Source organism: Sesamum indicum, unplaced genomic scaffold (assembly GCF_000512975.1).
Source record: "Sesamum indicum cultivar Zhongzhi No. 13 unplaced genomic scaffold, S_indicum_v1.0 scaffold00165, whole genome shotgun sequence".
Lineage (NCBI taxonomy): Eukaryota > Viridiplantae > Streptophyta > Magnoliopsida > Lamiales > Pedaliaceae > Sesamum > Sesamum indicum.
Genome location: NW_011628069.1, coordinates 105,141 through 121,200, shown reverse-complemented (window position 1 = coordinate 121,200; position 16,060 = coordinate 105,141). Strand labels below are relative to the sequence as shown.

At 33.8% G+C, this 16,060-nt stretch overlaps 2 protein-coding genes across 3 annotated transcripts; one reads left to right on the top strand and one right to left on the bottom strand.

Moving 5' to 3' along the window:
- Positions 1–394: 394 nt before the first annotated feature.
- LOC105179522 lies at positions 395–2,560 on the bottom strand. The gene is made up of 2 exons (XM_011103174.2): positions 2,097–2,560; positions 395–1,989 (listed from the first exon to the last, which is right to left on the bottom strand). Exon 2 carries the CDS (start codon positions 1,913–1,915, stop codon positions 578–580), a length of 1,338 nt encoding a protein of 445 aa, XP_011101476.1. The 5' UTR covers positions 1,916–1,989; positions 2,097–2,560; the 3' UTR covers positions 395–577.
- A 7,069-nt stretch (positions 2,561–9,629) lies between these two features.
- On the top strand, positions 9,630–14,536 carry LOC105179521 (F-box protein PP2-A15). Of its 2 annotated transcripts, XR_849301.2 has the most exons (4): positions 9,630–10,141; positions 10,829–10,947; positions 13,045–13,615; positions 14,144–14,536. XR_849301.2 is itself a non-coding variant. In XM_011103173.2 (3 exons), the coding sequence occupies exons 1-3, from the start codon at positions 9,830–9,832 to the stop codon at positions 13,505–13,507; spliced, it is 894 nt and encodes a 297-aa protein (XP_011101475.1). In that variant the 5' UTR covers positions 9,630–9,829; the 3' UTR covers positions 13,508–13,887. The 2 variants fall into 2 exon arrangements, 1 of the variants encoding a protein (XP_011101475.1); XM_011103173.2 differs by lacking the exon at positions 14,144–14,536 and having other exon boundaries at positions 13,045–13,887.
- The last annotated feature ends 1,524 nt before the right edge of the window (positions 14,537–16,060 follow it).

Here is a 16,060-nt window from a genome sequence, read left to right as displayed (position 1 = left end):
GCCTAATGGATAAGGCGTCTGACTTCTAATCAGGCGATTGTGGGTTCGAGTCCCACTGGGCGTGATTTTACTTTTATACTTGCCTTTTAGGCAATACAAGCTTCTGCATCAATGGTCAAATGTCAGACTATATTACAGACCAATTTCCTCTCGAAACGTGAAAGCCCTTGACAACAAAATGTCAGAGAGAATCTACTTTTTTTATCACATCGTCCATTAACTTCCTCCTCAGCAGATAACCTGTGACTATAGATTTGTAATAATATCACCACATGATTCTCCCTTACAATATCTGTGTTCTTGAATCATTAGTACTAATATTTGTATAATTAGTAGCTGTTAACTGAGTTACATGGCAGATTCTCATGACTCAAAACATATACTGTCAAGCAAATGAACAAGACACAAGCTTAATACATCAGCTAAATCTCTTGCAATTAACTTTAGAACACTAGATCCTTTAAGCAAAATTTGCAAGAACGAGGAACAAACATCCTATTCTTGTCTGGACTAATCTATTGTATAATCCCAGAAATGGGAGATGATCACTCTTCTTGTTGGAGGAATGTTGTTGCTGCTATTGTTGATGATCATGGCCGAGCAAATCAAGCTCTTGTTGGCGGATGAGGAGAACCATTCTCTCGTTTTCCAACTTCAGTCTTTCGTTCATGAGCTTCTCCCTCTCCATTTCCCTCTCCTTCTTGGTGCTGAATTTTAACCACTTCAGCCGCTGTTTTTCAAGCTCAAGGCCTTGATACTGGATGCCGACACGGTCCTCATCCAATTGCGTCAGTTTGGTTTTCATCCACTGCCTCTTCTCAAAGGAGCTCTTTCTTCTATCCTGCAACATGTTCACTAGTTCAGCATCCAATTGTTGGATTAACGGCGAATGGCTCGTGCCCTTTCTCTTCCTCAATGATCTTTCGTCAGTTTCGTGACTTTCTGATCCTACTCCACTCTCATCCTCCTCCTCATCATCATCTTCATCCTCATCATCCTCATCGCTCATCATCTTTGCCAATTTAGATGCCTCATTCTCCCCTCCATTTAAGTTTGTGGGAAATGGGGCGTTTCCGGTTGAGTGTAAACACCTCTGCTGCCGCGATTGCAGCTGAGATTGAGACGGCTCTGCTGCAGCTTCCGGTGGCGAATGGTCAACTCCGCCAACTCCACTCACACTAGCACCACTACCATGACCACAACTATTGTGATAAGCACACATTTCCCTGAAAAACAAGTGCTTGGAATTGAGCAATTTCCTCACTTCTTCCTTCATCTTTGGTGACAAATGATCCATTGTATCCAGCAGGCTCGGGTTCTCCACCACACGGCACGCAGTTCCCTTTCCAAGAATGTCATTAACCCTCTTATACCTCTTGTTTAAATCATTGAATTTGTCCTCACACTGCTGTGGAGACACATTAAATCCCTTCTCTGTCATAACCTTAGACACCGATTTCCACTTCCCCTTCTTCTGCAAAGCCCCACCACCACCTTTCTTTTTGCTGGCAGGATCATTCCCTTCAGACACAACCTCATCACCAACATAGTACACCACCATGATCAACAACCTTATCATATTGTCAGTCCATTTCATTCTCTGCCATGGAGACATTTTCCTCTTCCCATCATCAGCACTGGTCTCAGCAGTAACCCCAGGCTCATCATCATCACTTAGTGTCAGACTCTGGTTCTTGGACTTTGCAGCAAAAGGGTAGCCTTGTTGCTGGGTTTGTGGATAACAATCACCGTCATGACGGCCATAGCCCACCACGGGATGTGGTGAGTTTTGCTGCTGCTGCTGTTGTATGTGCTGAGAGTTTTGTGGGTTCTGTGCTGGTACGGGGTGGCGGAGTGACATTTCCAGCCCCAACATCCCAGGTTGCATACTAGGATAAATCCCATTAGGCTCCATACAACCTCAAAATTTCAAGCAACAAGACAATCTTGAATTCTTCCCAAGACAAGAAAATTATCGCAAGATGCTATCTGTCACATCAACCAAAAACCCTCATCATACAATACAAAGAAGACTAGAAACAGTCAAAGCTCCGTACAAGGTTAATCCTCCAAATATCAAGAGACAAGAATCCAACCAGGAAAAAGAGAAAAGAAGCGGCGCAATCAGCAGGGCGTTAGAAAGATTCTTGATTGAAAACCAGAAGCTGTCAACCTTTGATCCACATGCAGAAGAATGCAACAAAAAGGTGAAACTCTTTGAAGCAAAAAAACAAACAGACAAGAATAGCAATAGGAAAACCCAAAAAAGAAAAAGGGAAAACTGTATTTTGATCGAAATGTGAAGGGCGTAGGGTGGGCAGAAAGGAAATTGTGGGGAGTTTATACAGTGAATTGGGATGATAAAGCTGCTGGTTTTTATATTCATCTTAAAGGCAGCTGGTTTTAGGTGTTGGGGAGTTCTTGGTTTTCTCATAGCTGACAGACAGCACAAAAAACTACCTAATGCCCATGGTTTTGCAATTTCCCCTTAGCTAGCGTTGTGGGGAGGGAGAGAGAGACAGAGAGAGAGTGAGAGAGAATCCACGGGATTGTGCAAAACAATAGTCCGGGATGATAAACGCCCGTCTCAACCCAATCCCATCCAAATAAATTTTTAAAAAAAATTATTGTAATTAAGAATTCATATGAATTTAGTCGTGTCCCTTCGTCTTCATTTGAATTTAATTTTAATTTAAAATATATCAATTCGATATTATTAGAATTTTTTAATATAAAAAGCAATAATAATAAAAAACAATTAGTTATTTACAAATTTATTCATCTTTTTTTAAATTAAACATTTCTCTCATAAGCATAATTTCATATTTCTATATGAATACATAGTTTATTTCCATTTATCACATTATACATAAATATATAGTTTATAATATACATGATAAATAAATAAATGAAATATAGATTGCATAGTTTGCAATTTGGGTTCGACTTAGAAAAAAATTATAAAACACATTTTAAATTTGATCCAAATTAATTAGCATTCCTAAACTCGTAGTACATGTTATCTTAATACACGTAATATGTGTATATTAAATTAAATTTAAAAATATAATAAAATTTAAAATAAAAAATTCAATCTACTCTTTTAGATTTATGCTGTTGAAAGTAGGTTCTAAAGGCCCGGAATTAATTGAAGGGATAATTATCAATTTTCTCATGTGATTTATTTAGTGTAATTATACTAAATAAATATATCATCTGTGATTTGAAAATTTATATTTAGTATTATTAAAGTTTGTTTCTATTTAACAAAAGATTCATCATTAGTTAATATCTACTAGATATGCTGATATTAGCAAAAAATTGGACAAAAATCAATATTTATTTTGATTGACTTATTGCAGGTCAAACATACATATTTACATACTAATGCATGTGAGGAGGTACATTTTCACTTTTATAGGTTGGAAAAAGATTTGTTCACTTGCAATAAATCAACAATAAAGTCAATTATGGGTAAATATGAAATATTTAATTTTTTTTGGCTAATATTAACACATTCATTGAATTTAACTAACATAGTGATTTGTTTATTTGAAAAAAATTAATCTAACAGATACTAATTGTAACTTATTAAATTATAAAAAATATGTATATAATTATATCAAATTTTAGAAGAGAACGGTGTAATTATATGTTATTGAAAGTAGTAAGGATTTGGGGTTACATCAAATTATCTTGGTTATTGTTGTTAGATTGGGCCATCTTTGGTAATTCGGGGCCCAAATTTTTGGGATATTTGTCACATTTATGATTTCGCATGGATTATAATATTCGTGTTTGTGTACGGTTTTCACAATTTAGTTTATGCATCGTATCAAACTTAAATCGAAATTTCAATATAAGTTACTTTGTATCGGTTTATTGTATCAAACTTTTAATTTATGATTTGATTTGATAAAACCGACGGCACACTTTTGTGTGCGGTAAAAGTATGATCGTGTTCGCATAAACTTGTCAGGCACAACATTGTTTCGACATCATGTTCTCACGTTCAAAATCGTGTTTATAATTAAATATATTTTAATACAATCAATAGCGTGTTCTATGTTATGTTGGTGTGTATCGCATCCGTGTCGGGCAATAATAGATCAACAAAAAAATATAATTTTTTATTTAATTATTATGATTAAAAATAAAAAATCATAATAAATATTAATTAATTATGGCCGTGCAACAATTACCGACCATTTTTAGTGCAAGCAAAACCAAAATATTTACTACAACTAAAAATTATAGCAAAATATTTTGACCATATAGAAACCATGTCAAATACCGACTAACCATGGTTATAACTTAGATTTTTGCGTTGATCATATATGGTGTTGAGTTATGGTTGGTAGTAGGAAATTAATGTTGCTCCTTCTCCCGACACTTATTATAACTGATATGCATTGAGAACATTTGTAGGTCTTTGTCTGCCGAAGGTGGAGTGACTGTCGCAGTTAAAACCGATACAACTACAAAAGCTGTCCTCTCCTAAATTACATCACATTATCATTTGTTGTGTAATAGAAACATGGGTGTCCTTCTATGTTCTATAGATGAAAATTACCATTCTCAATTTAAAAGCAGAAATAGTTTGTATAATGTTGTTGATATTTTTCAGAAGTGTATAATTTTTCAAGAAACAATAATGATTTATGTAAATAATCATGTTGACGTGGCTCTAAATCCTCCTAATACATCAAAAATTTTTGCACTTTAATTCTTGACATTTATTTACACACATATAATGAAATTATCATGTCAAGAAGAGTACATGTGAATTATTAAGGGTGGCAAGGAATGGCCCATAATCCATTATTATGTGTATTAATTAACCTCAAATGTCAAATCTTTGACTGAGTCAAGAGATAATGCTTTGTTAGTTAAGTAAAAGTAGAAACACATTAATGCAACATTCTTACATTTATGTAGAAAATAATTGTGGTAATAAAATTTACCTCTCAACTTAGGGTTTGTGCTGCCCAATTACGGCAACTCAAATTAAGGCCACTTACTACATGATTTATGTTCTTATTAGATATTTGTCCGAATATTTTGTGTTTTTTATATTATGAATAATAATTTATACATAGTATAAAAATGAAAAATATCTTTATTGAATATCAAAATATTACATTCGTCAAGCATCGAAAAGAAAATAATATAAATTAAACAGTATAAATTATATCATATCAACATAATATAAATTTTGCCAGAATAAAAAATATTTATTGAAAAGGGTCATTTAAATGGGTGCAGAGGACACGTGTCAACAGCCCAGATGCTTGCCAAGAAAATAATGAGCCAAGGCAAGCATAGGCTGTATAATTTAAGGAGCTGATTATCTTATCTTGTCCATTTAGTGCAATAAAATAGAAATATTAAGATTGCATCTCTAAGAGCCACATATTTGCATCTTAATGGTATGTTAATTAATTAAGAGTCGTCACGTATATGTATATATGGATAATTTAATTAATTTAGGGTCACATATAAATATACATCTGTGGATAGGTTAATTAATGTCAACTTTTCTATTTAGTCTTTCAATAAGTGTAATTAATTAATTATCCATTTCTCCATCTAAATCCAACAAAAAAATATATTGAATAGGGGTAGTTGAAAATTGAAATCTAATTTCATATAATTTGTATGTAGAACTTATTAAATTATTTTAATGCCCCTTTAGTAATTTTAACTATAGCTTGTTGCACATACAATAAATTAGAGATAATTGTACTAGCATCTCTTAAGATTTGGTGTAATTACACGTGAACCTCTATAATTTAAGAAATTATACCAAGTACCCACGACGTTTGTTTTTGTCTAACGAATAAACTCATTTATCAGTCAACATTCACTGAATTTGTTGAGATTAGCTAAAAAAATAAATAAAAAGATTTATATCCACCTCAAATTGACTTATTAATCAGATATTTGCAGGTCAAATAATTTTTTTGACCGAGCTACCTATATACATCTTCACACGCTAATGTTTGCGGAAAGGTATATTTTCATTTTTATAAAAAGTATTTTCATTAGAAAATATATTTTTGACCTGCAATAAATGAGTCATAAATCAATCCGGAGTAAACATGGATTTTCATTCAACTTTTTTACTAATATAAGCAAACTCGATAAATTTTGACCAACAAAAAATTTATTTGTTAAACAAAACATACTAAATATAATTTTTTAAATTACGAAAAATATACTTATAATTACACTTAAATTTTAGAAAAGGGCGGTGAAACTATTCTATTAAATTATAATGTTAAAATATTGGATTCTCAAAACTCAATAAAGAGGATTAATGAATTAGGTTCCAATCTTATCCATAAATGTATTTGTCTACTTCTACAGTATTTTTTTATTTTTGTTTTTTTCTAAAAAGATTTAAAATAGAAATTTCAAACCTGGCACGTAACAAACGATGTGATTGGTGGTTCGTTTTGAGAAAGATGTACAATTTGAATAGATTAATTGAATTTAATAGATCATGGGGATTAACTAAGACATAATTTAATTAATAAACAAATTCATAAAAATCGATCGATCAATTGATTACCAAGATTTTCACCTTCATTTAATTAAAAAGAACATATAATTTAATCAAGAATTAAGAAATATGTACTTTTTAGGGAAAAATCCAAAAACACCCTCTATGATAATAGGAATGTTTAAAAATTCCCCATGAACGACGGCCGTCACCATCTCCAACGAGGGCGACAAATCTGAGCAACCGGCATCGCCCAGACGATCTGTGGGGCGAGGGAAGGAGAGGGGGTGGGGGCGAAGCAGCTGGGGATTGGGGGAAGAGGGGTGGCGGGGAGGAAAGTTTGTGGGGGAGGAGGGGGGGGGGGGGGGGGTTTGGGTGGGGGGTTAAAATTTTTATTTTGTTTTTTTTATAAAAATAATAATTACATATATATATATTTTAATAATTATAAATTATATATATTATAAATCAAAATAATTATATATAAATAAACTTGATTTGACCGTTGACTAAAAATGGTATTTTAGTCATTGTTTTAAAAAAAATAGGTTCAAATTGATCAAGAGGCGGTGTGGTTATTTATTCACAACACAAGGATGATTTTTTATATTAAAAATTTTATAAAGGGTTTTTTGATATTTTAATATATCACAGGGAGTCAAAATAAATTTAATCCGTACTTTTTATAATTTTCACTAAAATTAGCATTCCTCGCCTTCATCAGGACACTATAAAAATACAAAAATCAATCCAATTTCTATTAATTGCACAAAATGGTCCATTGGCTTTGACAATCCACATCTTATTTATAAACGTCTAACAACTGTACACACAAAATGCACATAATTTAAAACAATTTTGTTGATATTCTACGCTATTATAATTATTTGGTTGAATCATCATTACCTCTTTTTTACTAAGATTTTTAAGTTCAAATTCAAATTTCCATTGAGCATTAAATAAATAAGCATTTTTTTTTGTAAAAAAGGGTAAAATATGTAAAATTGTTTATTTTACCAATTGAGGGTCACTTTATTCTCCTCCTGCCCCTAAGATTTGGGTTGATTAGGTGAAAGGTCAAAAGTTGGGGGGGGGGGGGGGGGAAATAAAAGTAAAAGGTGAAGATTTTGTTCCATGTAGTGGAGAATTAAACCGGGGGAGGTGCATTATTCTGTTCCATCTGCTGAAAAGCTGGTCGGTAATTTGTTTGCATCTCCTAATATTATTTAAACTAAACTTTATTAATAAATAACAACTATTATATTGCTCCCAAAACCACCCCATTTTATTTAAAATAATTATTTTTTTAACGAACAACATGTGAAATACGACTTTTGGACCATTAAATATTTTAAAAATTCAAACCGTACAACACTAATAGTGATATCTTGTGTTGCAACGATACGTTCGTTAAATAATACAATGGGACTACAGTCGAAACGTGACGCTTGAACTGTTCAACGGCTTGAAATGAATTGCATATCATCAATAGTAGTGTCTGTCGATATAACAACGAGTATTTAAATGGATAAATTAATTAAAAAGAAAATTCCAATTATCTCTCAATAATCCCATTTATATATATATATATTCATGTATGCACTCCCACGACACAAATAGCAAAAAGAACGTGAACGTATCTTTCTTTTGTGCATGTAAAGTGAGTTTGACCAGTTTGGAGGGTTGCGCTCGCACGAAATGACATTGGCCTTTGCTGTCCGAATAACAGCTTTATAAGGTTTTGGTCTTGCTTTGAAATTTGATGCAAAAATACAGATCTTCTCAAAACTTGTGGTTTGACAAATCATGTCTTGAATTTTGGTACCAACACTTCAACTCAGCCTATGCGTCAGTGTCAACTACGCTTTCAAATTTATTAATGTCTTCTTTCTTTCTTTTTTAGTAGATCCGATATATCAAATTATTATGTTTGAATATATCAAATGTTAATACTTATTTAAATAAACTCGTGTTTTTATAATATTTACAAGTTTCGAATTCTTATTAGGGGAAGTTGTATGATTTATTTTCATTTATTGTTTCCATACTTTCGTGATATAATACTTATTATTGAATATATTTTTTATGCTTTCACAAAAAAAAGATAAGTTAACACGACCACCAATTCTTTGTACTTTATTGTGCATTGCTTCTTTTTACACTTTCAGACGAGTGAAAATATAATATTCCTTCTGCATGAATACACGCACCTCATGGTGGATTTATGGCTGCGTAAAATTATAATCTCACATCCCAATTTCAAAAGATAGTATTAAAAAAAAAAAATGAAGGTGCTCTTCTTCTTCTTTCGCCATTTTCACCACCTTCTCCGACGGTGGTTCTTCTTTCTGGTGCAAAATTTGCCGCCCTACTGGACCAGCAACGCCCCCTCCCCATGGGGTGTGCGTATGAATTTATCGTATTTTATGTGAGTGTTTGTCTTATTATATTTAACTTGTGTAATTTATTTTCAATAATATTAATATATTCTTTTAATCAATGTAATGCTAAAAAAATTAGAGCAATTCAGAATTCATGTATCAATTTAATTTTTTCAGTAATGTTGGTAAATTAATTAACATAACATGATAAAATTCGTATATTAATCTATACTATTTATTAATTAAGAGGGAGACATCTAGAATTAATAATACCTTTGATATATTTATTACTGTAGAAATAATTGTTTCTTTTAATTAATTAATTTATTATTCATACACATTTTAAATTAATTTATAATATTAGTTCTGATTAATTATTTTGTTTATCTATTAATTACATTTAGTTCAGAAAAAATAATAAAATAATTAATTATACACAAATATCGAATGTGCTAAATTGCTAGTTTGTTATTAATATCACAACTCGTGAAATTAAGCAAATTTTACTCTAAAATAAGTGGTATTTTGTCAAAAATGAGTATATTACTATTTTTAAGTAGTAAAATAAAATTATTTTTAGTACCCATTTAAAAAAAATAATACTTTTTACAATTTTAAATAATTAAGAAAAAGTTAAAGTCTTTTTATTTTTGAATTATGAATTAGAAAAAGCGAAATTGAGTTGTGAACAGTGGTCAGTGGACAACATTTATTTATAATAGAAAATAGGGGAGAGAGAGAGAGAGAGAGAGAGAGAGAGAGAATACGCACAAAACAAAAAAGTAATGGCGGAGCACTAGTGCAGTCAGAAAAACAAAATTCTCTTTCGCTCTCTACTCGTCCCTCACCCTTACGGTGTCGCACCACCGCCGCCGCCGACGGTGGGATATTTTCTAGGAAGAAAGAAAAGCTGAAGCAGTAGTTAGACATACAATAGGTGTATATGGGAGCATCATTGTCCAATTTGACCGAGAATGGGACCGGAAACGGGGGGCCGGGTCTAGGGGATATACCGGAGAGCTGTGTGGCGTGTGTGTTTCTCTATCTTACGCCGCCGGAGATATGCAACCTGGCCCGGCTCAACCGCGCCTTCCGTGGCGCCGCTTCATCCGACGCCGTTTGGGAGGCCAAGCTTCCTTCCAATTACCACCTCCTCCTCCACCTCCTCTCCCATCCCGATGTATATCAAAACCTCTCCAAAAAAGACATCTTTGCCCTCCTCTCCCGCCCTCTTCCCTTTGACGACGGCAACAAGGTATGTTCTTGAAAAATCTTCCCTCTCCTAGACTTATTTTTTATGTATGTTAGTATAAATTGATTTACACTGATTTTCCCTCTGGGGTTTTTCAATCAGTTAATTTTCTGCTGTTGGATTGACTTGAATCTTTGCGCTGCTCGATTTGTTACAGTTCGAAATTTTAGTTGTTGCTCCCTCTTTTTTCGACTGTTTCAGAATTTAATTTGAGGATGCTTTTACGTTTACTATTCTTTACCTCTCTTTTTCGTTAAGGATGCATTAGCATGTTGGTTGAATTCTTCATTTTTAATTGAAATGTACTGTTGGAACGAAGTCCACATTTTCCCAGATATAATTTTTAAGTTGTTTTTGGGTTTTTTTTGGCTGGTACGGGTGATCATAGGAAACTTATCGTGTTCAATTATTGAGTGCAGTTGGATTCTGTGAAAGTGTTGAACTTTTATTTTTGTTAAACATGTACTCCTGAAATTGTCAAAATTTGACATTTCAAATTGCCTAGCCATCTTGTTCCTTTAAATCCTTAAGTTCCTGAGGTAGGTTACTTGCTCAATGGAATCAAAGGATCTGGTTAAATAATTTTCTGTTAGCTTATTAAGCGGAAAATAAGAATTTTATGCATTTTCAGATTACATTTTCACTTTATCCTATTAAATATACTTCTCATTTTACGAGGAACAACTGCAGGTGGTATGGGTGGACAGATTTACTGGGAGAGTTTGCATGTCGATATCAGCCAAAGCAATGGCAATAACAGGCATTGAGGACAGGAGATATTGGAATTGGGTTCGAACAGAAGAATCGAGGTTAGTTTTCTTGTTGTGCCTGATGCCAGTAAATATCCCCTCATCTGTGACATGTTATTATCGAATGGTGTCAAGACCTTCTAATTGGTTTTCGATATGATTATATTCTAAGTAATCTTATTTGAATTTACATTGAAAAATTCAGTACAAATTTTTATGATGTGCGTAATTGTTGCTGGGTTGTGTTTGTGCAATGCAAGTATGATGTTGATCAAGAAAACTTCACCTTCTTCCTATTATATGGACCTGTTAATCCTGAAAAGGAAATATTGGACAAGCTGTCCTGTTGATGTACCCTCAGATTGAATTTCTTTTCCTTAATTTCAATGGCTGGTTTTCTGCAGTATTTTCATTATCTGATAATGTTGGGAATTTGGAAGTAGTAAATTGTTAAGAACTACAGGCAATTGGTATTTGAGGTTTCAGATGGCTGTCCTATTTCAACTATTTTCCAAATATTGTAGGCATTGTTGAATTGGATAACAAAGTGTGTGACTGGAATTATTTTGGAGCTATGTGAAGGGAAAGAATTATGTGAAGTTGCTCTATGATCCATCTAAAATTGTGTAAAATTTCAAGATCTATGATATTTTTTATATTCTTGAGTTTATTAATAAAGTCAATATAAAGCAATTGAAAAAGTTAGTTAATCTTTGAAAATGTTAATTGTTCATTTAGAGGAAAGAGGTTTGCATAAGGCTTACTCAAGCAATCTTGATCCAAGCATTTCAATTTTTAGGGCTTCTGCCAGCCCATATGACAACTGGCATGGAGCAGCCTCTGAGAGTACTAGATTGAGATTTGATGTGTGTAGGGTTCTCAACATGGCAGTAGTATGAGGATGATCAACATTCTAGGGTGGTACTCTGCATCAATTAGAAGTGAAACATTCTTATCATGCAAGAACTGGCATCCTAGAAGTTGCAGAAATATTGGTGTATTGTTCTGGATTCTGGATTCAGTGGCATAATTTATGACTCAGTTCTGTAAAGGTGTCCATTACTTTGAAGTCACTTTATAATTTTGTTTATTCTTTCTTTAAGATCTGATATTATTCAGATTTAGATATGAAATTAATGCTATCTAATGTCTCTCACCGTAATGGACTGCATTGTGTATAAATGCAGTCCCTTTTAGTACTTGCTGTTACTATACAACCAACGCGTGATGCAGCTTTTCATCATACAAAACTCATGGTTTTGGTAGTATAAGTATGGCATATAGTGAATTTCTAGGATATGACTTTTCAAAAATATATAAATAAAGGTTAGAGGTGGCTATATTGTCAGCTGTTAGGTTTGGTGTACCAGAGTTGCTCTGGTCGGTAAGTTTTCCGACTTATCAGCCTTAATGCACAAAGTTCAATGGTTGGCATTCTGACTTTGCCTTCAGATCGATAGTCCAAGAAACTATTAGAGTCCTATAACTTAATAAGAAAACAAGGTCTCACAGCTTAAATTGAAGAGTTTATTCATTGATATGATGACACTGGGAGAATTGTTTCTAAGCACTTGACATTTGTCTTTTTAGTTTTTTTTTTTTCAAATCAGATGAAGCAAAACGGGTCTCTCTGCCTTTTTCTATCCACGGACCATGGTATCATAAAAGTTCAAATGTAGTATAGGCATGCTATATATTGTGTTTGTAAACTTATTCTTTATATTCATTTTTTCTTGGTGTGGAACGTATTAGTAGAAGTAGTTCTTTCAGTCATTACCATTTTGCCCAACTTCGCATGACGATAAATTACTGAAAGTTGTCCTGCATGCAGAGGGCTGTTATACCTCAGCTGTGTGAGGTGGCCATTAAGTAACCTACATGGTACTTGAAACTTCATGATGTTTGTGGACGTTTGCGATTAATGTTCTTGTGGAGGTTACTTGTACTGTTACAATCTAATAAACTGACTTACATGCCTATACTGAAACTTGCATTTTCCCTGCATGTCTGTCAAATACTACAGATAATGCTGCAATATTACAACCAACCCGCCAATTCAACCAGCTTGCATTTGTTTATTAATATTCTTAATTTGGAAGTGATTGGTGCTGAGTATGGAGTATGGAATTAGCCCTTTATGCCACTCCTTTCTTGCAGATTTAACGTTGTAGCCTATTTGCAGCAAATATGGTGGTTTGAAGTTGATGGCGTGGTAAAATTCCCTTTTCCACCAGACATATATACTTTGTCATTTAGGATTCATCTTGGACGATTTTCCAAAAGACTCGGACGCCGTGTTTCGAATTTTGATCATACTCATGGATGGGATATCAAGCCCGTGCGATTTGAATTTTCTACTTCAGATGGCCAGCAAGCGTCACATGAGTGCTTCTTAGATGATATACATCAAGATGATGCTAATGGGAGTTACAAGCGTGGTTGTTGGATAGAGTACAAGGTGGGTGAATTCATTGTCAGCAAATCAGATCCTGAAACCGAAGTGAGATTTTCAATGAAACAGATTGACTGTACACATTCCAAGGGAGGACTTTGTGTTGATTCTGTATCAATTATTCCAGTTGAGTTGAAAGAACGTAGAAGAAGAGGGGTTTTGAAGTAATAGTGCTGTTTGTGTTCCTTTGTTCTATATGGGGTTTTGTCAATACGGCTTATGCTTCTGATAAGCATTGGTACTTGGAGGATTTCATCTAGATTGTTTTTGCTGTCGGTATGTATCCTCTGTCCATGTAATTCTTTTGTGGTTCTGTAATAGATGCAGTTTTGTCTCTCATATCTTTTGCAGAAATCAATAAAAATCTGTCTAATTATACTGTTTGTTTTGTTGCCAAGCACATTGAGCGTGTTGATTTTTCAATGAGATGCGACTGAGATAGGTTCAACTGTATACTTGATTGTTATCAGAGATACGAGCACCAATTTTACTTTTCCAAAAGATGAACGCTTGGATGTAATGTATACAGAAACCTTCTAAATTTGATCTGATCCTAGTGCCGTTTCTCCTTTGCTGAGGCACATGAGTTGATATGTGTTGTTAGCTAGTCATTTTACACTTGTTCTATTGAAGATATCTGTTCTCTACGTCCTCCTTAACTTTTATTTCGTCTTCTTTTTCAATTCAAATCACCCCAATGAATGACTCTAAATGCAATCTCTTTAACGTTCTCTTTAAGTGGTCAGTAATTGTGGCTTGCTGCTTACAGTTCTTAGATATTCTGCTGCCATATCTTACTTACAGGAGCATGTCTGGTGAACATAATGCAGTTACTTTCTTATCAACTGGAGATTTTATCAACTATGATTCACTTTCTTAGCTTGGGATGCATATTGCTTGAGCGTTGAGCAGAGAGATCTAATTTATGGCTGAGGCTGTTCATGCAAGTGCATGTATGCAATTGAATAAGGTTAAGAGTTCAGAAACCGGTACTTATTAGAGTCACCTCCATTACTATAATGATACTTGTATGATAGATGGGATGAGGAGAAGAAGAAATACTGGTTTTGCTCTAAAGCTCAAAACAATTTTGTTTAATATCGACAGTTTTAGGTGGAAATTTCTAACATCATTGAGGAAATTTATCCATGCTTTTTGCTGTCTTTATTGGAAACCTGGTGAAATGATCTGTGTGGCTGTGTTTAAGTTTCCTGTGTATTGTTTATCCTCAAATCCAGACTGGATCACTGTGCTGTAGAACATTTTTCTGATTCAAAATACTTTGTGCTGATTTAACATGAAAATGCTTGTAAAGAGTTGATGATTCTTTTCTATCATCTTATGTTAGTTCTCTGCCAGATTTAATCTGCTATTTTCCTCTCTGCCACTGTACTCTGTTTCTGACTTTATTGCACTGGAGAGATGGTTGCATTCAACGAGCATCTCTTAATTTGAATATCTCTCACAATAAACATTAAAGTGACACTTGCTGTCTCGACCCCCTCAAAACCAGAGACCTACAGATAGGTTTTCAGTGAGTAAATGTAGTTCTTGAATCTTCTTCAACTCAGTAAAAAACATATTTCCAGGCCTGAGGAAACCGTTAGCACAGACCCTTGAACATTGATGCCGAGTGTTGCTGACTTTTATGAGGCTGCAACTGTATCGACCGGAGTATGTCGTTGGTGGTTGGGAGTTTGTACTACTCCCACATTTAGTAAAGTCTGCGTTATTTATGAAATTGTTGGTGTGGTTCCATAGTGAAACTATGCATTCATTGAACTCTTTAGGGGCCCATTCCTCTGTATTTCATTCTAGACGGCGCTTCTGCCGCCCTCGTTGTCCTTGTACTCTCTGGATAGATTTTTGAGACAACGTTGTTTAATTTGTCTAGAGAACGAGTTCTGTAAGGAGGTATCAAGTTCAGTGAACTTTTTCACAACAAATGCAAGTTTACTTATCCAATATTTGTATTCTAACCGGTTCTTGCAGATTCAATGTTGTCACACTTGGGTTTGAATTCTTGTCAAGACGTTCATTCATTCCCGTGCCGATTACTATAGGAAACATCGGCCTGCACGCAAAGTGCAGTCGCAATCCTCCTCAACGGGCATGTAAATATCACCTCCGCCTTCCCATTTTTGTAACAAAATGCATATCTATATGGGTAAAAAGACAACCATAAATTTACTTGGTCCCTTCTCATTATGCACATAGTTGCTCTTACTTTTGTCTTAATTGTTTCCGAGATGGGAGTTGAGGAGTAATATTTGTGTAGGAAAAAAATTAAAATACACTACCCAAGTTGCTATCATTATTCTCTCTCTCTCTCTTTGTTTTTTGAATTTTATTTTATCTTGGGGGGTTTAATTTTGATGAGTAGATGACGCATGCATCTGCAAATTTGAAGAACACCATAAATTTCATTAATAAACTGAGCTGTGGGAGTGACAAAACAATTTACTTCTCTTAATTAGAGCATTGAAATTATTGGAGCTATTGTTTATTGGTTTTATCTATATATGGTTCTAAACCACTTTCCTTCAAATCCAACTCTTTTCTCATTTATTTAATTATGTTCCCTCACTCTTTCTTTTAAATATTTCCTATCCTAATTATTGCAATTCTAAATTCACTACCCTAATTACATTAAATCAAATTTGCCCTAAATTCTTTAACAAGATAATACTTATGTCAAAACAACAATAGTCAAGATTTTTC